This window comes from Grampus griseus, assembly GCF_964374135.1.
Source record: "Grampus griseus genome assembly, chromosome: 5".
Lineage (NCBI taxonomy): Eukaryota > Metazoa > Chordata > Mammalia > Artiodactyla > Delphinidae > Grampus > Grampus griseus.
Genome location: NC_138998.1, coordinates 76,560,199 through 76,584,300, shown reverse-complemented (window position 1 = coordinate 76,584,300; position 24,102 = coordinate 76,560,199). Strand labels below are relative to the sequence as shown.

General features: G+C 35.3%; 1 protein-coding gene across 1 annotated transcript in view; it reads left to right on the top strand.

The window, feature by feature from the left end:
* Positions 1 to 24,102, top strand: part of EAF2 (ELL associated factor 2) — a 50,160-nt gene that overhangs the window by 13,702 nt on the left and 12,356 nt on the right. Inside the window, exons 3-5 of the mRNA XM_082654797.1 lie at positions 850 to 986; positions 2,981 to 3,126; positions 21,917 to 22,177. Of these exons, the coding sequence (XP_082510923.1) occupies positions 850 to 986; positions 2,981 to 3,126; positions 21,917 to 22,177 (544 nt within the window). The remainder of the gene's footprint in view (positions 1 to 849; positions 987 to 2,980; positions 3,127 to 21,916; positions 22,178 to 24,102) is intronic.

Sequence of the window (24,102 nt, the reverse complement as noted above, 5' to 3'; positions counted from 1 at the left end):
TGTTTACCTATTTTATATTCCTATATTGTATTCTGATATTATGTTTCTTATCTCTTTTATTCTGTAAAAGTCCCTCCCCCCTTTTATGCCACTGGTTTGTTGGAGAAACCAGGTTAATTGTCCTAGAGAATATACCCACATTCTGGATTTCAAATTACTTCTGTCTGGGATTATATAACTTGTTTCTCCTTCCTCATATTTCCTATAAACTGGTAGTTATTTCTAAAGCCTTGGTGAGAGTTAGATTCTTTGTGGGTTTTTTTTCAGGCAAGAACACTTTATAGGTGATGCTGCCTACTTTCTTTTATATCACATCATGAAGCACATAATGTCTGGTTGTCCCACTTTTAAGGACACTAAAATTGATCAGTGAGTTTAATGTAACATATGTTCCCTGATACATTCATTTTCCTTAATCTGCATAGGGAAGCCCCCCTTTAATAAAATGCCAGATTTAAAAAATTAAATTTAGGTAGGAAGAAGAGGAAGAGTAGGAAATATAACTCAGGACTTTTGTTCCCTTATTGTAAAGTATATTGGTTGTATTAGAATTGAATCCCAATTTCCTGTTGTAGACCACGTCTACAAAGATTTGTGAAACGAATCTTTACTGGCTCAGGGCAGCTGCTTCCTCTGTTCCCTTTCCTCAAGACAGCAATTTTGAGATCTCAGCCTCTCTTCATCTGTCTTTTTTACTATACTCCTTATTGCCAGAGTAGTAAATTTAGGCAGTTAGGTGACTTGAAGTACAGTATATCAATAGATTGAGAAAGACAGAAGATCTCAAAGGCCCTCTCAACTGAATTTCTATGATAAATTTCAAGTAATAATAATTAATTTTTTAAACAGGGTTCAACTACACCAGTAACTGTTTTCAAAGGTTCAAAGAAACCTTACTTAAAAGAATGCATTTTGATTATTAACCATGATACTGGGGAATGTCGACTAGAAAAACTCAGCAGCAACATCACTGTAAAAAGAACAAGGTATGTGGTTAATGAAATAAATTATTTAATCAACACATAAATTGCTAAGAGAATGTCAGTGAAAAAAGTTATTGGATTAAGTCACACTATTACATAAGGGTTATTTCTGTCTGGTACAAAATTTTTTTTTTTTTTCTTTTTGCGTTACGTGGGCCTCTCACTGTTGTGGCCTCTCCCGTTGGGGAGCACAGGCTCCAGACGCGCAGGCTCAGCGGCCATGGCTCATGGGCCCAGCTGCTCCGCAGCATGTGGGATCTTCCCGGACCGGGGCACGAACCCATGTCCCCTGCATCGGCAGGCAGACAGACTCTCAACCACTGCGCCACCAGGGAAGCCCTACAAAAATGTTTTGATCTTTTTCCAAGTTTAAATTTGGTGAAGATCCTTTAGCCAGAAGCTTTTACCATTTCTCCCTATGATATTTAAAAGCTTGTTTTGTTTCTGTATGTTTTCTTATATGTAGGTACGTCTTTTATTCTACTGTAGATACTTTTGTAGAACTGGACTAAAAGGAGCCATTACACAATCTCCAAAATAATTTCATTATCAGTAGTAAAATTTTATCAAGCACTTAGAAAATGTGAGGCAAGAAAAAGGAGAACTTCCTATACAAGTACTAACCTCAGAACGTCCACGTTTTAATTGGATTAGCAGATAATTCTATTAAAAATGTCAATAAGAGAACATAGCCATCTCAAATTGTTTTTTTGGGGGGAAATAGGCAGTGCATTAATTAACATGTTTTTTGGGGGGAAATAGGCAGTGCATTAACAAGCCATACAAATAGTATAGATAAAAATTGTCCTAGGAATTAAAGGAAGGAAGACATGGTTCATCGGAGCATTCAGGGAGCCCTTACTGATGTACCTTAAGAGGAGGTTAAGATTTAGGGCTTTTTTTCCCCCCCAAACATATTTCATGATAAGGATTGCCTTTGGGTGCTTGTTAAACAAATGAGTTCCCCAGTTCAACTACAGATCAGAGAAGGAGCCCAGGAAACTTTTTTTTGTTTTTTAATTATCCCCTCTTCCCAGGTGATTTTTATTTGTAGGAAAGTTTGGAAAATACTGATTTAATTGATCAGAGAGAACATGAGGATGTAAACAAGACAGGAATGTATCTGACTTATTTGGAACCTATGAATAAGACTTGCTTGAATAGAGCAGAGATTTGTTTCTTTCCCTGTATACAAGTATAGAAAGTGGGATATGAGGTTGAAAGTAGACTAGAGGTAAGGTTATAAAGGTAGGTTGCCTTCAATATTAACTATGAAATTAGGACATTGTCTTATTGACGGTGGTTGCATATTAAAGTTTTTTTAACCAGGGATCGACATGCTTACATTCTTGTTTTGAAATGTAAATCCACCAAACAAATTGATTTAAATGAAACAATGTGGGAAAGAGAAAAATGCACAAACCACGATGTTTTAGAGTAGGAATGAAGAGAAAAGTGAAGTTCTAAATACTTTGTGAAGGAAGGACTAACAGGATTTGGTGACTGGAAATGGGAGAGGCAAAGTCAAGCATAGTTGTGTTATATACTTTTTTTTTTTAAGTATTGAAGGGAAAGTATACGAACCTCCTTTAATAACATGTCTTAACCTTATGAATGAGAAATGTGAGAGTGATTTAATTTTAACAGAAATGGTAATTTCAGAATTTAGGGAATGTAATGTGTCTGCTATACTCATGTATAATTTCATTTTGTTTTAGTCATTTGTGTATGTCTTATCTCTTCAGTTTTGAGCAGTGGCTTTTTTTAAATTCACATTTGTATCCCTCAGTGGATTTGTGTGTATGCCATGCCTATAGCAGGGCTCAATAAAGGTTTGTTAAATAATGAATTAAATTAATGCTTTAATCCTTGAATATCGTTTTAAAGATCTCTAGGAAAAAGAATAAGTGGTCGATTTTAGTAGCTTTGTAAGTTGAAATTGTTGTTATATTGCAATCATCATACCTGTTTTGACCTTTTGATGTTCTTAATTGCAGAGTTGAAGGAAGCAGTAAAATTCAGTATCGTATAGAGCAGCAGCAGCAACAAATGCGGAATTCAACTAGGACTCCCAATCTTGTAAAACATTCTCCATCGGAAGACAAGATGTCCCCAGCATCTCCGATGGATGATATTGAAAGAGGTAAAATCTATGAGTATGTAATGGCCCTTTAAAATAAATTATTAATAAATGTTAAGTGAAATTTTTCATTTTAATTGACATGGGAACTAACTGTAAAATTCTAAAAACATAATGTTTTTTGTTATGGTTCTAGGGGAGAAGTGTAGTTTATGATTTAGAGTATTAAGTACGTAAGCTTGTGTCTATATAACAGAATTTATATTTTTTATTATTCAGGGGAAAAAGTAACTGTTTAGATATGTGTAACTGGAGTTTTCTTCTTTTTGACAGTTGTGATGATTCCAATTTAGTCCTTCACAGCGTCTTCTTGTTGAAGTTTTTTTATGTGTAGCCAGACTATAGATGTCTAAGATGTAGCCAAACCAGTAGTGGAGTGAGGAGATGTAGTAAGCCAAAGCAGCAGGCAAGTTCTTCTGAACTGCTGCTCACTTCTCAGCAGGTAGGTGCTTCTAGAGAGGCACAGTCTTTTTGAAAGTAAGGAAACTTAAATCTCCATTTTTTTTTCTAGCTGCAGTTTGGGTGTTTATGTTATAGTAATTGTGGTAGGGGTAAGACCCTGGTCACCAAAGTTTATTTGTTTCTACACTTTGCCTTCATAACTTGCATATAGCTCTCCGTTTCCACTTGCCCCCTTCTAGGCCCGGTATAGTATTAGTTCCCTAATATATTAGTGTTCCCTTTTCAAACAATAAGGAAAATATAAGCTCAGAACCCTTGTTGCTACAAGGGATCTTGAATTTTATTTTATTGTTATATCTGCTTCCAAAATGGATTTGAATCATTATATCATTTTATATATGTGTACAATAAAAATCTGGAACAGAAAATTAAGATATTGGAGGGAAGAGGAAGCAAATTTGCTAATTATTAAGACATTAAATTTATATCTGAGCTTCCTATCCACTAATACAAAACTGAAAACTTTAGTATATTTTGTATTATCTAAGAGGTTCCAAAGATTTGGACTCTTCCCTGCTACTAAATTCTAAAAGGAATTCATCGTATGGAACCTGTTCTTTGGAGAATTAAACTATATAGTATCTTCAACTATAATTTTACAATACAAAAAGAAGTTTCTCTATGTGACAGGTTTTTAGCAGAGACCTTAATAAAAACATTGTATTGTAGAATATAAGTTAAGGTAATCCAAGCATAAGATCTAACTTTGTATAAGAATTTACAGTTTGCAGAGCATGTTCCTTAGACTATCTTCTTTTAAATATTTTCTTAATATTTGACCCTACTATGCCAATGCCTACTGCTATGGTTGAAACACTTTTTTTAAGTTTATGATTAGATGTCTGTCAGCTTTACTAGTGTTTCTCTGGTTTACTTTTTACATTTACCTGTTTGGGCTATCTGGAATTCTAGTCTAAGAAATAAGAATCTAAACTTCCTTCCTCCCCAACAGTATAATTACATAGATATTGATAGAGAATCAACAAATATAGTATTGAAAAAGAGTATCAATATCCATTTTTTGAATAAGCCAGTATTTCTTCTGCTGATATGAAAAGCCATTTTTTAAATTCAGTTTTTATTTTATATTGGAGTGTAGTTGTGTTAGTTTCAGGTGTACAGAAAAGTGATTCAGTCATACATATACATGTACCTATGCTTTTTCAAATTCTTTTCCCATTTAGGTTATTACAGAGTGTTGAGCATAGTTCCCTGTACTATGCAGTAGGTCCTTGTTGACTATCTATTTTATATATAGTAGTGTATATATGTTAATCCCAAACTCCTAATTTATCCCTCCCACCTTTCCCCTTTGGTAACCATAAGTTTGTTTTCGAAGTCTGTGAGTCTGTTTTGTTTTGCAAATAAGTTCATTTGTATCATCTTTTTACATTTCACATATAAGTGATATCATATGATATCTGTCTTTCTGTGTCTGACTTATTTCACTTAGTATGATAATCTCTAGGTCCATCCATGTTGCTGCAAATGGCATTATATCATTCTTTTTTATTGCTGAGTAATATTCCATTGTGTATATATACCACAACTTCTTTATCCATTCATCTGTCGTTGGACATTTAGGTTGATTCCATGTCTTGGCTATTGTAAATAATGCTGCATTGAACATTGGGGTGCACGTGTCTTTTCAAATTATGGTTTTTCTCCGTATATGCCCAGGAGTGGGATTGCTGGATCATGTGGTAGCTCTATTATTACTCTTTTAAGGAGCCTCCTTACTTTTCTCCATAGTGGTTGTACCAATTTACATTCCCACCAACAGTGTAGGAGGGTTCCCTTTTCTCCACACCCTCTCCAGCATTTATTGTTTGTAGACTTTTTGATGATTGCAATCCTGACTGGTGTGAGATGATACCTCACTGTAGTTTTGACTTACATTTCTCTAATAATTAGCGATGTGGAACATTTTCTCTTGTGCCTTTTGGCCATCTGTATGTCTTCTTTGGAGAAATGTCTGTTTAGATCTTCTCCCCACTTTTTGATTGGGTTGTTTATTTTTTTTGATATAGAGCTGCATGAGCTGTTTGTCTGTTTTAGAGATTAGTCCCTTGTCGGTTGCTTCATTTGCAAATGTTTTTTTCCATTCTGTGGGTTGTGTTTTTGTTTTGTTTATGGTTTCTCTTTGCACTGCAAAAGCTTTTAAGTTTATTTTTAGGTCCCATTTTATTTTAAGGTCACATTTGTTTATTTTTTATTTTATTTTCATTACTCTAGGAGGTGGATCCAAAAAGATATTGCTGCAATTTATGTCAGAGTGTTCTGCCTATGTTTTCCTCTAAGAGTTTTATAGTATCTGGTCATACATTTAGGTCTTTAATCCATTTTGAGTTTATTTTTGTGTATGGTGTTAGAGAATGTTCTAATTTCATTCTTTTACATGTAGCTGTCCAGTTTTCCCAGCACCACTTATTGAAGAGACTGTCTTTTCTCCATTGAATATTCTTGCTTCTGTCATAGATTAATTGACCATACATGTGTAAGTTTATTTCTGAGCTTTCTATCCTGTTCCATTGAGCTATATTTCTGTCTTTGTGCCCGTACCATTCTGTTTTGATTACTGTAGCTTGGTAGTATAGTTTGAAGTCAGGGAGCCTGATTCCTCCAGCTCCATCATTCCTTTCAGGTTGCTTTGGCTATTTAGAGTCTTTTGTGTTTCCATACAAGTTCTGAAAATTTTTTTTCTAGTTCTGTGAAGAATGCCATTGGTAATTTGATAGGGATTGCATTGAATCTGTAGATTGCCTTGGGTAGTATATTCATTTTGACAATATTGATTCTTTCAATCCAAGAACATGGTATATCTTTCCATCTGTTTGTGTCATCTTTGATTTCCTTCATCAGTGTCTTACAGTTTTCAGAGTACAGGTCTTTTGCCTCCTTAGGTAGGTTTTTTTCCTAGGTATTTTATTCTTTTTGATGTGATGGTAAATGGGATTGTTTCCTTAATTCCTCTTTCGGATTTTCATTGTTAGTGTATAGAAATGCAAGATATTTCTGTGTATTAATTTTTTATCCTGCAACCTTACTGAGTTCCTTGATAAGCTCTAGTAGTTTTCTGGTAGCATCTTTAGGATTTTCTATGTGTAGTATCATGTCATCTGCAAAAAGTGACAGTTTTACTTCTTCTTTTCCAATTTGGATTCCTTTCATTTCTTCTGCTTCTCTGATTCCTATGGCTAGGACTTCCAAAACTATGTTGAATAAAAGTGGCGAGAGTGGACATTCTTGTTTTTTTCCTGATCTTGGAGGAAATGCTTTCAGCTTTTCACCACTGAGTATGATGTTAGCTGTGTGTTTGTCATATAAGGCCTTTATTATGTTGAGGTATGTTCCCTCCATGCCCACTTTCTAGAGAGTTTTTATCATAAATGGGTGGTGCTGGATTTTGTCAAAAGCTTTTTCTGCATCTATTGAGATGATCATATGGTTTTTACTCTTCAGTTTGTTAATGTGGTGTATCACACTGATTGATTTGCAGATACTGAATAATCCCAGCATCCCTGGGATAAATCCCACTTGATCATGGTGTATAATCCTTTTAATGTACTGTTAAATTAGATTTGCTAGTATTTTGTTGAGGATTTCTGCATCTATGTTCATCAGTGATTCTGACTTGTAATTTTCTTTTTTTGTCTGATTTTGGTATCAGGGTGATGGTGGCCTCATAGCATGAATCTGGGAGTGTCACTTCCTTTGCAATTTTTTGGAATAGTTTCAGATGTATAGGTGTTAACTCGTCTCTAAATGTTTGATAGAATTCACCTGCCATGCCATCTGGCCTGGGCTTTTGTTTGTTGCAAGTTTTAAAATCACAGTTTCAATTTCAGTACTTGTGATTAGTCTGTTCATATTTTTTGCTTCTTCCTGGTTCAGTCTTAGAAGTTATACCTTTCTAAGAATTTGTTTATTTCTTTTAGATTGTCCATTTTCTTGGCATATAACTGCTTATAGCAGTCTCTTGTGATCTTTTATATATCTATGATGTCAGTTGTAACTTCTCCTTTTTCATTTCTAATTTTATTGATTTGAGCACTTTCCTTTTTTTCTTAATGAGTCTCGCTAAAGGTTTATCAATTTTGTTTATCTTTTCAAAGAACCAGCTTTTCGTTTCATTGATCTTTTCTACTGTTTTCTTCATCTCTATTTCATTTATTTCTTCTGTGATCTTTATGATTTCTTTCCTTCTACTAACTTTGGGGTTTGTTCTTCTTTCTCTAGTTTCTTTAGTTATAAGGTTAGGTTGTTTATTTGAGATTTTTCCTGTTTCGCAAGGTAAGATTGTATTGCTATAAACTTCCCTCTTAGAACTGCTTAAGGTAATTATCGATATGTATTTCTGCTTGTCATTTTGTTCATTGTTTAGGATTTGTTTTTGTAGGTGTTTTTTCTTCCCTTCCTCTTTTGTTCTTTTCTCTTTTGATTTGATGACTGTCTTTAGTGTTGTTTGGATTGTATTTTCTTTTTTTCTGTGTATCTATTGTAGATTTTTGGTTTGCAGTTACCATGATGTTTTGATATAGCAGCCCATATATATATATAGATATAGATATAGATATAGATATATATGGTTGTTTTAACACATTTTTTACCAGCGACGTATTACAGCCTCAGGTGTTAGTTTCTGCAAAAACCCCCGGTCAATAATGTGTTAAGTTGCTGTTCTCTTAATTTCAGATGTATTTCCAATATCCTACATTTGTACTCTCCTCTTCTCATGATTGCTGGTTTTGATATATTTGTGTATGGATGATATCCTAGCTTTACTGTATGTTTCTCTTTACCTGTTAGATTCTCTTGTTTCTAGTTACAGGCTTCTCTTTTCCACCTAGAGGAGTTTCTTTAGCATTTGTTGTAAAACTGCTTTGGTGGTGCTGAATTCTCTTAACTTTTTCATCTATAAAGTTTTTGATTTCTCTGTTGTAGCTGAATGAGAACCTTGCTGGGTAGGCTATTCTTAGTTGTACGTTTTTCCCTTTCATCACTTTAAATGTATTGTTCCACTCCTTTCTGGTCCACAGAGTTTCTGCTGAAAAATCAGCTGATAGACTTATGGGAATCCCCTTGTATGTTATTTGTTGATTTTCTCTTGTTGCTTTTACTATCTTCTCTTTGTCTTTAATTTTTGTCAATTTGAATAATATGTGTCTCAGCATGTTCCTCCTTGGGTTTGTCCTGTATGTGACTTTATGCACTTCCTGAATTTGAGTGAGTGTTTCCTTTCTCATGTTAGGGAAGTTTTCAGCTATTGTCTCTTCAAATATTTTCTCAGGCCCTTTCTCTCTCTCTCTTCTCCTTCTGGGACCCCTATAATGCAAATGTTCGTCAGTTTCATGTTGTTCCAGAGACATCTTAAACTGTCCTCATTTCTTTTCATTCTTTTTTCTTTATTCTATTCTGCAGCAGTGATTTCCACCATTCTGTCTTCCAGCTCACTTATTTGTTCTTCTGCCTCATTTATTCTGCTATTGATTCTTTCTAGTGTATTTTTCATTTCAGTTATTGTATTTTTCATCTGTTTGTTCCTTAAATCTTCTAGCTCTGAAAAGCCATTTTTGTCACATGCAGAATTTCTTTCTGGACTTAAGTCTATCTCACAACATAAGATGTACAGTGGCCAATACATGTATGAAAAGTGGATCAGATTCACTAATGCTTTCAAAGTTCAAATTTTAAGATTAAAAGATATTTTTTTCTAAAATTTAATAGTTTTATTCTTGCAATGTCTGACACTGTGCAGGGGTTACAAGAGTATGCCTAGAAATGAATAAGCTAAAAGTTTAACATAATTTCAAGGAAAAATGGATAAATTCACTTAATAGTGGGAGATTTTTAGTATATCCCCTCTCAGTAATTGATAGATTCAGGCAAACCCCAGATTAATAAGATTTGCAAAACACCATTAAGAAACTTGAACTAAGTAGACATACATAGCACTTCCACTGTTTGAGATATATAGGTTTTTCAAGTCCGTGTGAAATTAAAAAACAAAACAAAAGAAAACTGACCATGTGCTACATAGCAAAGCATCTCAACAAAAAAAGACATTTTGGGACTTCCCTGGTGGCACAGTGGTTGAGAATCTGCCTGCCAATGCAAGGGACACAGGTTTGATCCCTGGTCTGGGAAGATCCCACATGCCGCGGAGCAAGTAAGCCCGTGCATCACAGCTACTGAGACTGCACTCTAAAGCCCTTGAGCCACAACTACTCAGCCTGTGCACCACAACTACTGAAGTCCAAGTACCTAGAGCCCATGCTCCACAACAAGAGAAACCACCACAATGAGAAGCCCACACACCGCAAGAAAGAGTAGACCCTGCTCGCCACAACTAGAGAAAGCCTGCACACAGCAACAAAGACCCAACGCAGCCAAAAAAAGATATTTTTCTTTTTTAATTGAAGTATAGTTGATTTACAATATTATTTTAGTTTCAGGTGTACAGCATAGTGATTCAATATTTTTATAGATTATAACCCACTTAAAGTTATTATAAAATAATGGCTATATTTCCCTGTGCTGTACAATATATCCTTTTTAAATTTTATTTTATACATATTAGTTTGTATCTTTTAATCCCATACCCCTATCTTACCTCCACTCTCTCCATGGGTAACCACTAGTTTGTTCTCTGTATATGTGAGTCTGTTTCTGTTTTGTTATACACATGTTTTGTTTTATCTTTTAGATTTTATATTACACATATAAGGGATAAGATACAGTATTTGTCTTACTCTCTCTGACTTATTTCACTAAGCATAATACCCTCTAGGTCCATCCATGTTGTTGCAAATGGCAAAATTTTGTTCTTTTTATGGCTGAGTAATATTTCATTGTGTATATATATATGTGTGTGTGTGTGTGTGTGTATAAATACCACATCTTCTTTATTCATTTATCTGTTGATGGACACTTAGGTTGCTTCCATATCTTGGCTATTGTAAATAATGCTGCTGTGAACATTGGGGTGCATGCATCTTTTCAAGTTAGTGTTTTTGTTCTCTTTGGGTATATACCCTGGAATGGGATTGCTGGATCATATGGTAATTCTATTTTTAGTTTTTTTAAGGAAGCTTGGCTGCACCAATCCACATTCCCACAAACAGTGTACTATGGTTCCCTTTTCTCCACATCCTTGCCAACATTTGTTATTTGTAGACTTTTTGATGATAGCCATTTTGACAGGTGTGAGGTGATATCTCATTGTGGTTTTGATTTGCATTTCTCTGATGATTAACGATGTTAAACATTTTTTCATGTACCAGTTGGCCATCTGTATATCTTCTTTGGCAAGGGTCTATTCCAGTCTTCTGCCCATTTTTAACCAGATTGTTTAGGTATTTTTGGATATTGAGTTTTATGAGCTGTTTATATAGTTTGAATATTAACCCCTTATTAGTCATATCGTTTGCAAATATTTTCTCCCAATCAGGAGGTTGTCTTTTCACTTTGTTGTTAGTTTCCTTTGCTGTGCAAAACTTTTAAGTTTAATTAGGTTCCATTTATTTTTGCTTTTGCTTCTTTCTTCTTAGCAGACAGATCAAAAAATATTACTACAATTTATGTCAAAGAGTGTTCTGCCTATGATCTCCTCTTGGAGTTTTGTGGTTTCAGGTCTTACATTTCTGTCTTTAATCCATTTCGGGTTTATTTTTGTATGTGGTATTAGGAAATGTTCTAATCTCATTCATTTACATGTAGCTGTCCAGTTTTCCCAGCCCCACTTATCGAAGAGTCTATCTTTTCTCTATTATGTATTCTTGCCTCCTTTGTCATAATTGACCATAAGTGCATGGGTTTATTTCTGTCTCTTTATTCTTTTCTACTGATCTATGTGCCTGTTTTTGTGCCAGTATCATGGTGTTTTGTTTTTATAAATTTATTTTATTTATTTATTTTTGGCTGTGCTGGGTCTCTGCCACTGCACGCAGGCTCTCTCTGGCTGCATCGAGTGGGGGCCACTCTTCGCTGTGGTGCATGGGCTTCTCATTGCGGTGGCTTCTCTTTGTTGCGGAGCGTGGGCTCCAGGCCTGCGGGCTTCAGTAGCTGTGGCGTGTGGGCTCTAGAGCGCAGGCTCAGCAGTTGTGGCACACACGGGCCCAGTTGCTCCACGGCATGTGGGATCCTCCCAGTCCAGGGCTCAAACCCACATCCCCTGCACTGGCAGGCAGACTTCCAACCACTGCACCACCAGGGAAGCCCTATCATGGTGTTTTGATTACTGTAGCTTTGTAGCATAATCTGAAGTCAGGGAATGTGAAACCTCAAGCTTTGTTCTCTTTTCTCAAGACTACTTTGGCAATTTCGGGTCTTTGTGGTTCCATGTGAATTTGAGGGTTATTTGTTCTAGTTCTGTGAAAAATGTCATGAGTATTTTGATAGGGAAAGAGATATTTTTTCATTTATCTGCTTGGTAGTAGCTAAAATAATTGTCAACATCCAGTACTGGTGAGGATATAAAGGGAAACAAATGTGTGCATACATTTTTGAAGAAACATAAATTGACATATATTTTTTTGTAGAGGAATTTTTCCTGCAAAACACTTAGAACAGGGTCTAGCACAAAGAAACTACTATATAAGGTTCTGCTCTCATTATCATCCTTATTTGCTAATAACTGTTAAATTAAAAGTGTGCCTATTCCTTACCTAGAAAGTCTAGAAATTTCTCTTATTGTGAAACTTGTACAGATAGATACATAATTACATAGGTATACCTATATCAGTCACATAAGAGTGCTCAAAAAAACCCAAAAGCTAGCAGAAGGAAAGAAATCATAAAAATCAGATCAGAAATAAATGAAAAAGAAATGAAGGAAACAATAGCAAAGATCAATAAAATTAAAAGCTGGTTCTTTGAGAAGATAAACACAATAGATAAACCACTAGCCAGACTCATCAAGAAAAAAAGGGAGAAGACTCAAATCAGTAAAATTAGAAACGAAAAAGGAGAAGTAACAACAGACACTGCAGAAATAAAAAAGATCATGAGAGATTACTACAAGCAACTATATGCCAATAAAATGGACAACCTGGAAGAAATGGACAAATTCTTAGAAACGCACAACCTGCCAAGACTGAATCAGGAAGAAATAGAAAATATGAACAGACCAATCACAAGCACTGAAATTGAAACTGTGATTAAAAATCTTCCAACAAACAAAAGCCCAGGACCAGATGGCTTCACAGGCGAATTCTATCAAACATTTAGAGAAGAGCTAACACCTATCCTTCTCAAACTCTTCCAAAGTATAGCAGAGGGAGGAACACTCCCAAATTCCTTCTACGAGGCCACCATCACCTTGATACCAAAACCAGGCAAGGATGTCATAAAGGAAGAAAAGAAAACTACAGGCCAATATCACTGATGAACATAGATGCAAAATACTAGCAAACAGAATCCAACAGCGCATTAAAAGGATCATACACCATGATCAAGTGAGGTTTATTCCAGGAATACAAGGATTCTTCAATATACGCAAATCTATCAATGTGATAAACCATATTAACAAATTGAAGGAGAAAAACCATATGATCATCTCAATAGATGCAGAGAAAGCTTTTGACAAAATTCAACACCGATTTATGATAAAAACCCTGCAGAAAGTAGGCATAATAAAGGCCATATATGACAAGCCCACAGCCAACATCGTCCTCAATGGTGAAAAACTGAAAGCATTTCCACTAAGATCAGGAACAAGACAAGGTTGCCCACTCTCACCACTCTTATTCAACATAGTTTTGGAAGTTTTAGCCACAGCAATCAGAGAAGAAGAGGAAATAAAAGGAATCCAAATCGGAAAAGAAGAAGTAAAGCTGTCACTGTTTGCAGATGACATGATACTATACATAGAGAATCCTAAAGATGCTACCAGAAAACTACTAGAGCTAATCAATGAATTTGGTAAAGTAGCAAGATACAAAATTAATGCACAGAAATCTCTGGCATTCCTATATACTAATGATGAAAAATCTGAAATGGAAATCAAGAAAACACTCCCATTTACCATTGCAACAAAAAGAATAAAATATCTAGGAATAAACCTACCTAAGGAGACAAAAGACCTGTATGCAGAAAATTATAAGACACTGATGAAAGAAATTAAAGATGATAGAAATAGATGGAGAGATATACCATGTTCTTGGATTGGAAGAATCAACATTGTGAAAATGACTCTACTACCCAAAGCAATCTATAGATTCAATGCAATCCCTATCAAACTACCACTGGCATTTTTCACAAAACTAGAACAAAAAATTTCGCAATTTGTATGGAAACACAAAAGCCCCCGAATAGCCAAAGCAATCTTGAGAACGAAAAAAGGAGCTGGAGGAATCAGGCTTCCTGACTTCAGACTATACTACAAAGCTACAGTAATCAAGACAGTATGGTACTGGCACAAAAACAGAAAGAAAGATCAATGGAACAGGATAGAAAGCCCAGAGATAAACCCATGTACATATGGTCACCTTATCTTTGATAAAGGTGGCAGAAATGTACAGTGGAGAAAGGACAGCTTCTTTGATAAGTGGTGCTGGGAAAACTGGACAGATACATGTAAAAGTATGAGATTAGATCACTCCCTAACACCATACACAAAAATAAGCTCAAAATGGATTAAAGACCTAAATGTAAGGCCAGAAACTATCAAACTCTTAGAGGAAAACATAGGCAGAACCCTCTATGACATAAATCACAGCAAGATCCTTTCTGACCCACCTCCTAGAGTAATGGAAATAAAAACAAAAATAAACAAATGGGACCTAATGAAACTTCAAAGCTTTTGCACAGCAAAGGAAACCATAAACAAGACAACCCTCAGAATGGGAGAAAATATTTGCAAATGAAGCAACTGACAAAGGGTTAATCTCCAGAATTTACAAGCAGCTCATGCAGCTCAATAACAAAAAAACAAACAACCCAATCCAAAAATGGGCAGAAGACCTAAATAGACATTTCTCCAAAGAAGATATACAGACTGCCAACAAACACATGAAAGAATGCTCAACATCATTAATCATTAGAGAAATGCAAATCAAAACTACAATGAGATATCATCTCACACCAGTCAGAATGGCCATCATCAAAAAATCTAGAAACAACAAATGCTGGAGAGGGTGTGGAGAAATGGGAACACTCTTGCACTGCTGGTGCGAATGTGAATTGGTTCAGCCACTATGGAGAACAGTATGGAGGTTCCTTAAAAAACTACAAATAGAACTACCATATGACCCAGCAATCCCACTACTGGGCATATACCCTGAGAAAACCAAAATCCAAAAAGAGTCATGTACCAAAATGTTCATTGCAGCTCTATTTACAATAGCCCAGAGATGGAAACAACCTAAGTGCCCATCATCAGATGAATGGATAAAGAAGATGTGGCACATATATACAATGGAATATTACTCAGCCATAAAAAGAAACAAAATTGAGCTATTTGTAATGAGGTGGATAGACCTAGAGTCTGTCATACAGAGTGAAGTAAGTCAGAAAGAAAAAAGACAAATACCGTATGCTAACACATATATATGGAATTTAAGAAGAAAAAAAAAATGTCATGAAGAACCCAGGGGTTAGACAGGAATAAAGACACAGACCTACTGGAGAACGGACTTGAGGATATGGGGAGGGGTAAGGGTGAGCTGTGACAGGGCGAGAGAGAGTCATGGACATATACACACTACCAAATGTAAGGTAGGTAGCTAGTGGGAAGCAGCCACATGGCACAGGGATATCGGCTCGGTGCTTTGTGACCGCCTGGAGGGGTGGGATAGGGAGGGTGGGAGGGAGGGAGACGCAAGAGATATGGGAACATATGTATATGTATAACTGATTCACTTTGTTATAAAGCAGAAACTAACACACCATTGTAAAGCAATTATACCCCAATAAAGATGTTAAAAATATATATATATAAAAAAACAAAAAACAAAAAACGGAAGACTTGTCTTTAGCTTATTTTCGCTGCTTGCTTGCACTTTAATAAGTTGATAAATGACATTTAAACTCAATAATTATGATTAACTCTGTCCCACAATTTTTAAAAGCACTGGTGATTGTGTGCGCCTGCATGTGCGCACCTTTACAACCAGTAAAATAAAGTTCTTGATCAAAAAAAAAAAGAATATTTTGTGGTTTCCAAATATATGGAATTTAAGGAAAATCTTGGGCAGGCTTAAAACAATGACAACATATTTCTGCTCATAAATCTCCAATTTGTGTAGGGTCAGTAGGGATAGTTCATAGCTGTTCTAGGAACAGCTGGTGTCAGCTGGACTGACTTGGGGTCTAGCAGCTGGAATCATTTGAAGACTCACTTATTCACACCTGCCAGTTGTTGCTGGCTTTTGGCTGAGACTTTGGGGGTTGTCAGCTGGAAAATCTACACATTTCCTTTCCAGGTGGCCTGGGCTTCCTCACAACATAGTGGCTGGGTTCCAAGAATAAGGGTCGAGAAAGAGAGAGTGGAAGGGAGAAAGGATACAGAGGAGTGAGGTCAAAACTTTGTCTTTTTAATTACACAGGCTCAGAAATCATGTAGGATCACTTGTGCGGGTGTGTTTCTATGTGTATCTGACACAAAATTTTCATGTATTTAAAGTACAGTTTGCTAGGTTTTGACATATGTGTACATCCTAAAATTACAACCACAATCAGGGTAATGAACATATTTATCACTCTAAAAAGTTTCCTCCTCCTCCTTTGTAATCCCTCTCTCCCACTCCTTCCCACCCCATCCATTCCCAGGTAACTACTGATCTGCTTTATGTCATTATCATTAGTTTGCTTTTTGTAGAAATTTGTATCGGTGGAATCATATAGTATGTCCTCTTTTTTGCATAGATTTTTGCACTAAACATAATTATTTTGAGAATCATCCATTATTGAAGGTTGTATCAATAGCTCATTCCTTTTTATTGCTGAGCAGTAATCTACTTTATGGATATACAGGAGTTTGTTTATCTGCTCAACCTGAAGATGGACATTTGGGTTGTTTCCAGTTTTTGGCTTTTACAAATAAAGCTGCTATGAACATAACATACAAGTCTTTGAAAAGACAAATGTTTTCTTTTCTCCATAGTAAATATGTAGGAGTGAAATAGCTGGATTGTATGATAGGTGTGTATTTAACTTTTTAAGCAACTGCCAAAATGTTTTCCAAAGTGGTTGTACTATTTTACATTCCTACCAGCAGTGTACATCTATATCAATGCTTGTATCAGTTTTAATGGGGTGTATAGTGGTATCTTATTGTGGCTTAATTTTTTTTAAAAAATAAATTTTTTAAAATTTATTTTATTGAAGTATAGTTGATTTACAATGTTGTTTTAGTTTATGGTATACAGCAAAGCGATTCAGCAGAAAAACCTGAGTGAACTTTTTGGCCAACCCAATGTGTATACTAGTTTGCATCTGGTAATCCCAAACTCCCAACCCATCCCTCTCCACCACCTCTCCCCCTTGGCAACCACAAGTCTGTTCTCTGTGTATATGAGTCTGTTTTTGTTTCATAGATAAGTTCATTTGTGTCATGTTTTAGATTCCACATATAAGTAATATCATATGGTATTTGTCTTTCTCTTTCTGACTTACTTCACTTACTATGATAATCTCTAGGTCCATCCATGTTGCTGCAAATGGCATTATTTCATTCTTTTTCATAGCTGAGTAGTATTCCATTGTGTGTATGTGTGTGTGTGTGTTTGTGTGTGTGTGTATACACACCACATCTTTTTTATCCATTCATCTATCAATAGACATTTAGGTGTTTCCATGCCTTGGCTATTGTAAATAGTGCTGCTGTGAACATAGGGGTGCTCGTATCTTTTTGAATTATGGTTTTGTCCAGATACATGCCCAGGAGTGGGATTGTTGGATCATATTCATTGTCACTTTAGTTTGCATTTCCTTAATGACTAATGATGTTGAGTATCTTTTCATGTCCTTATTTGCCATCATTATATTTTCTTCAGGCACAATGTCTATTCAAATCTTTTTACCCATTTAAAAAATTGGATTATTTATTTTCTTATTAGACTTTTAGGAATTCTTTATATATTTTGAATACAAGTTCTTCATCATATACATGCCTTGCAAATATTTTCTCCCAGTCTGTGGATTGTATTTTTTCATTCTCTTAACAATGTAATTTGAAGAGCCAAATATTTTAATTTTGAATACATGCATTTTATCCATTTTTTTCTGGATTCTCCTTTTGGTGTCATATTGAAATTTTTTGCCTAAACCAAGATCATAGTAACAAAGGTTTTCTTTCATGTTTTCTTTTACAAGTTTTATAGTTTTACATTTAGGCCCATGCTTCATTTGAGTCAATTTTTGTATATGATACATGGTATGTATCAAAGGTTTTTTTTTTTGCATGTGGATATTGAATTATTCCAGCACCATTTGTTGAAAAGACTGTCTTTCCTCATATATTTGCACCTTTGTAAAAAAAAAATCAGTTGTCCATATTGTGTGTGTCTATTTCTGGACTCTTTATTCTGATATGTTGATCTATTTGTTTATCTTTATGGCAACACCATATTGTCTTGATAATTGTAGCTTTATAATAAGTCTTGAAACCAGGAAATTTTAGTCCTACAAATTTGTTCTTCTCTTACAAAGTTGTTTTGCGTATTCTAGGACTCTTCCATTTTCACGTGAATTTTAGAATTAGCTTCTCAATTTCTGTTGAAATTATTATTGGGATTGCACTGAATCCATAGATCAATTTGGGTAAAATTGGCATCTTAACAATATTGAGTCTTCTGACCCATGAACACAGTATTTCTCTCCATTTATTTAGATCTTTAATTTCTCTCAGAAATGCTTTATGGTTTTCAACATACAGGTCCTTCAAATATTTTGTCAGCATTATCTATAATTATTTAATTTTTAATAATTATTTAATTTTCGGAAGCTATTATAAATGCTCTTGTTTATATGATTTTAACTTCTAATTGCTCATTGCTAGTAGATAGAAATAAAACCGATTTTTGTATATTGTCCCTGTGTATTTAACCTTGCTAAACTCACTATTCTAGAGCTTTTTTGTAGATACCATCAGCTTTTCTACATAGACAATCACGTTATCTGTAAATAATGACAATTTCACCTCTTCGTTTCCAATCTGGATGGCTTTTATTTCTTTTTCATGACTTACTGCACCAATTAGAACCTTCAATACAACATTGACTAGAGGTGGTCAAAGTGGAAAACCTCTTGTTTCTGATGCTGGAGGGAAAATATTCAGTCCCTTACAATTATGTATGATTTCAGCTGTAAGCTTTTCCTAGATGTCCTTCATAAGGTTAACTTATATTTCTATTTTGCTGAGTTTTTATCAAGAATCACTGCTGAAATTTCTGCTGTTTTGAGATGGCTTTTATTTTTCAGTTTTTAATATAGTGAATTATATGGATTGATTTTTGAAAGTTTGTATTCCTTGGAAAACCCCACTTAATCATGATGTATTGTCCTTTTAATATAGGACATTTCTTAACCTCAGCAATAGTGGCACTTGGAGTTGGATGGTTCTTTGTCAGGGGCTGTCTTATGCATTGTAGGATGTTTAGCAGCATCTCTAGCTTCTACCCACTAGATGCTAGTATCACCATTCCCCAACAGTTGTGACAACCAAAAATGTCTCCAGATTGCCAGATGTCTCCCTGGGTGACAAAATCATAGCTGGTTGAAAACCACTGTTATATATTATTAAATTTGATTTGGTAAAATTTTCTTTAAAAATTTTGTGTCTGTTCATAAGGGATATTTTTTTTTCTGGTAATGTCTTTGTTGGATTTTGTATCAGTAATTCTGGCCCTAAGGAATGAATTGGAAAGTATTTCTTCCTTTTTAATTATACAGAAGCATTTGTATCAAACTGACATTATTTCTTCCTTAAATAACTGGTAGAATTCACTAGTGAAGTCATCTGTCACTAGAGATCTGTGTGTAGGGTGTGGGGAGGGTTTTAACTACAACTCAGTTTTTTTTAGAAGATTTATGGATATTCTGGTTATCTGTTTCTTCTTGAGTGAAATTTAGTAGTTTGTGCCTTTCAAGGAATTGATCCATTTCATCTAATTTATTGAGTTTGTGGACATAAAGTAGTTCACAGTGTTCCTTTCTATTCATTTAATGCTGTAAGGTCTGTAGTGCTGTCACCTCTTTCACTCTGGATATTAGTAATTTATATCTAGTATCTTTTTTTCTTGATAAACCTGGTTGAGTTTGATCAACATTATTTATCTCAAGCAGTCAATTTATGTTTCATTTATTTTCACTTTTTTTCTGTTGTCTTTCTTGTTTTGTGCTTTTGCTATTTTTTTCCTTCTGCTTACTTTAGTTTTAATTTGCTCTTCTTTCTCTAACTTCTTAAGGTACAGCTTAATTCATTTAATTGAGACCTCCTTTTTCCCCCCAGTATAATCATTTAATGTTTCAAATTTCTCTCCAAGCTGTGCTTTAGTTGTATTCCACAGATTTTGATAAGTTGTGTTTTTATTTTCATTCAATTAGACGTATTTTCTGAAATCTTTTTGATTTCGTATTTGACCCATGGGTTTCTTAGAAGTGTGTTTAGTTCTCAACTACTTGAATATTATCTAGGTTCCATTTATAAATTTTAAATTATTTTGTTTTGATAGAGAACATATTCTGTGTAAGATCAGTCTCTTAAAATGTATTGTGGAACAAGATGACATAGACTTATCTATTTCTGCTTCTCCCCACTAAGTAAAACTATAAACCCTGGAAATAATGCAAAAGACAATCAAAGGAGAAATCTGAAAGAGGAAGGTAATCTGGTTAGGGACCCAAGGAAGCACTAGAAGAACAGCATATTCAGGGCATCTTGTAACCTCCTCCTTCAGAAGATGACAATTCAGGCCCAGCATGTCCTGACTCCAGCTTAGTTACAGAAGGCGTCTACTCAGATAGCTTATTCTTCTCCCAGATTGAAAGGGCTATCCAACAACAGCAGGCTAGTCAAGACAAGTGTTTCTACCACAGTACACAAACACACACACACAAAATGGCAACTATGTGAGATTATGTGTTAATTAACTTGATTATGGTAATCATTTCACAATGTATATGTATATCAAAGCATCATGTTGTACACTTTTTATATGTGCAAGTTTTTTGCCAATTATACCTCAGTAAAGCTGAAAAAATTCATCTCTATGTATTGTGTTGCATTACATGTACTGGGGGAATAAGAAGAGAATTGGAGGACGGTTTCTAACAAAACAGATTTCAATTTTTACAATTTAAAACGTTCACATTCTTTTTTGTATTTTATTTGAGTTACATGGGTAATTAAGTATAATGGCATAAGTAAATATAGTATTTAAGTTTAGATATTGCCTATGTCTTTTACCTTTTACTTTTCATAATCCCAACATTGAATATAGCTCAGCTTGATAGCAGAGCAGCTTTTTATTTTACTTTTTGGGGTGTCTGAGAACTATGTGTATATGTTGTCCAGACATAGGACAGGGAGAAAGAAAGACTACCAGAGAAGAGCTGGGAAAGAAAGGTTTGGGTTCAGGGATGCAATTTTTGCTAGAAAAGTTGACTTTAAAAAAGATTAATTAATTTATTTATTTTGGCTGCATTGGGTCTTAGCTGCTCCACGCAGTTTTTCTCTAGTTGGGGCGGGCGGGGGCTACTCTTCATTGCAGTGCACAAGCTGCTCATTGCGGTGGCTTCTCTTGTTGTGGTGCGCAGACTTCAGTAGTTGTGGCACGCGGGCTCAGTAGTTGTGACTTGCAGCATCTAGAGAGCAGGCTTAGTAGTTGGGACGCACGGGCTTAGTTGCTCCATGGCATGTGGGATCTTCCCGGACCAGGGCTTGAACCCGTGTCCCCTGCATTGGCAGGCGGATTCTTAACCATTGCACCACCAGGGAAGTCCTGACATTTTTTTTTAAACTCTTGGTTGGTTAGTAACAAAGACCACACTCAAGCTCTAACAGTAAGTGAGTTGGTGTCAAAATCTAAAATGCCAGTTTCCAAGCAGAATTTTAAAACATATATGGTCACAAGAAAGTGTTAGGAGTGATTGTTCCTGGAGAGTAGGATTAAAGGAACTTGAAGAAGGGGTAAGAAGAGGGATTTTACTTTTCATTTTCTACTAGTAGAGGAGCTTTTTAAATAAAATGCTTTAAATCTGTAAATGTACGTTTAGTCTTATTTATTCCCCATCAAGTTTGTTAGAAACTGATACATTCAAATTTTATTATATTTATTTAATATTTATAGTTAATATTTATTTACACTATTAACTTCTGTTTTATTTTCAGAACTGAAGGCAGAAGCTAGTCTAATGGACCAGATGAGTAGTTGTGATAGTTCATCAGATTCCAAAAGTTCATCATCTTCAAGCAGTAAGGATAGTTCTAGTGATTCAGAAGATGAAGAGTGCAGATCCTCTCCCTCTGATCCAGGGAATTATGTCTCGGAACATCCTACCATGTCTACCATGCCACAGTGCAGGATTCCTGAGGTAGTGACTGGTCATAATAAACATCATGACAGCAATGGCCTCCTGATGAATACTTTAAGTAAGTATACATAAGCATGCGTAATTGGAAAAGTAAGAATTTACAGTGGAGCCATACCGATTATGGTCTAAAATTTGCATACAGAGAAAGACTTCTTTTTTATTTATTTGACAGTATTACCCATTACCTTCTTTTTTTAAATTTAATTTTTATACAGTAGGTTCTTATTAGTTATCTGTTTTTTACATATCTGTATATATGTCAATCCCAATCTCCCAATTCATCCCACCAGCACCACCCCGCCCCACTTCCTCCCCTTGGTGTCCATATGTTTGTTCTCTAAATCTGTGTCTATTTCTGCCTTGCAAACCGGTTCATCTGTACCATTTTTCTAGATTCTACATATATGCATTAATGTACGATATTTGTTTTTCTCTTTCTGACTTACTGCACTCTGTATGACAATCTCTAGTTCCATCCACGTCTCTACAAATGACCCAATTTCATTCCTTTTTATGGCTGAGTAATATTCTATTGTATATATGTACCACATCTTCTTTATCCATTCATCTGTCAGTGGATATTTAGGTTGCTTCCATGACCTGGCTATTGTAAATAGTGCTGCAATGAACATTGGGGTACATATGTCTTTTTGAATTATGGTTTTCTCTGGGTGTATGCCCAGTAGTGGGATTGCTGGATCATATGGTTATTCTATTTTTAGTTTTTTAAGGAACCTCCATACTGTTCTCCATAGTGGCTGTATCAATTTACATTCCCACCAACAGTGCAAGAGAGTTCCCTTTTCTCCACACCCTCTCCAGCATTTGCTGTTTGTAGATTTTCTGATGATGCCCATTCTAACCGGTGTGAGGTGATATCTCATTGTAGTTTTGATTTGCATTTCTCTGATAGTTAGTGATGTTGAGCAGCTTTTCATGTGCCTCTTGGCCATCTGTATTTCTTCTTTGGAGAAATGTCTATTTAGGTCTTCTGCACATTTTTTTGATTGGGTTGTTTGTTTTTTTAATATTGAGCTGCATGAGCTGTTTATGTATTTTGGAGATTAATCCTTTGTTGATTCGTTTGCAAATATTTTCTCCAATTCTGAGGGTTGTCTTTTTGTTTTGTTTATAGTTTCCTTTGCTGTGCAAAAGCTTTTAAGTTTCATTAGGTCCCATGTGTTTATTTTTCTTTTTATTTCCATTACTCTAGGAGGTGGGTCAAAAAAGGTCTTGCTGTGATTTATATCAAAGAGTGTTCTGCCTGTGTTTTCCTCTAAGTTTTATAGTGTCCAGTGTTACATTTAGGTCTTTAATCCATTTTGAGTTTATTTTTGTGTATAGTATTAGGGAGTGTTCTAATTTCATTCTTTTACATGTAGCTTTCCAGTTTTCCCAGCACCACTTATTGAAGAGACTGTCTTTTCTCTATTGTATATCCTTGCCTCCTTTGTCATAGATTAGTTGCCCATAGGTGCATGGGTTTATCTCTGGGCTTTCTGTCCTGTTCCATTGATCTGTATTCCTGTTTTTGTGCCAGTACCATATTGTCTTGATTACTGTAGCTTTGTAGTATAGTCTGAAGGCAGGGAGTCTGATTCCTCCAGCTCTGTTTTTTTCCCTCAAGACTGCTTTGGCTATTCGGGGTCTTTTGTGTCTCCATACATATTTTAAGATTTTTTGTTCCAGTTCTGTAAAGAATGCCAATGGTAATTTGATAGGGATTGCACTGAATCTGTAGATTGCTTTGGGTAGTATAGTCATTTTCATAATATTGATTCTTCTAATCCAAGAATATGGTATATCTCTCCATCTGCTTGTGTCATCTTTGATTGCTTTCATCAGTGTCTTATAGTTTTCTGCGTACAGGTCTTTTACCCCCTTAGGTAGGTTTATTCCTAGGTATTTTATTCTTTTTGATGCAGTGGTAAATGAGAGTGTTTCCTTAATTTCTCTTTCAGATTTTTCATCATTAGTGTATAG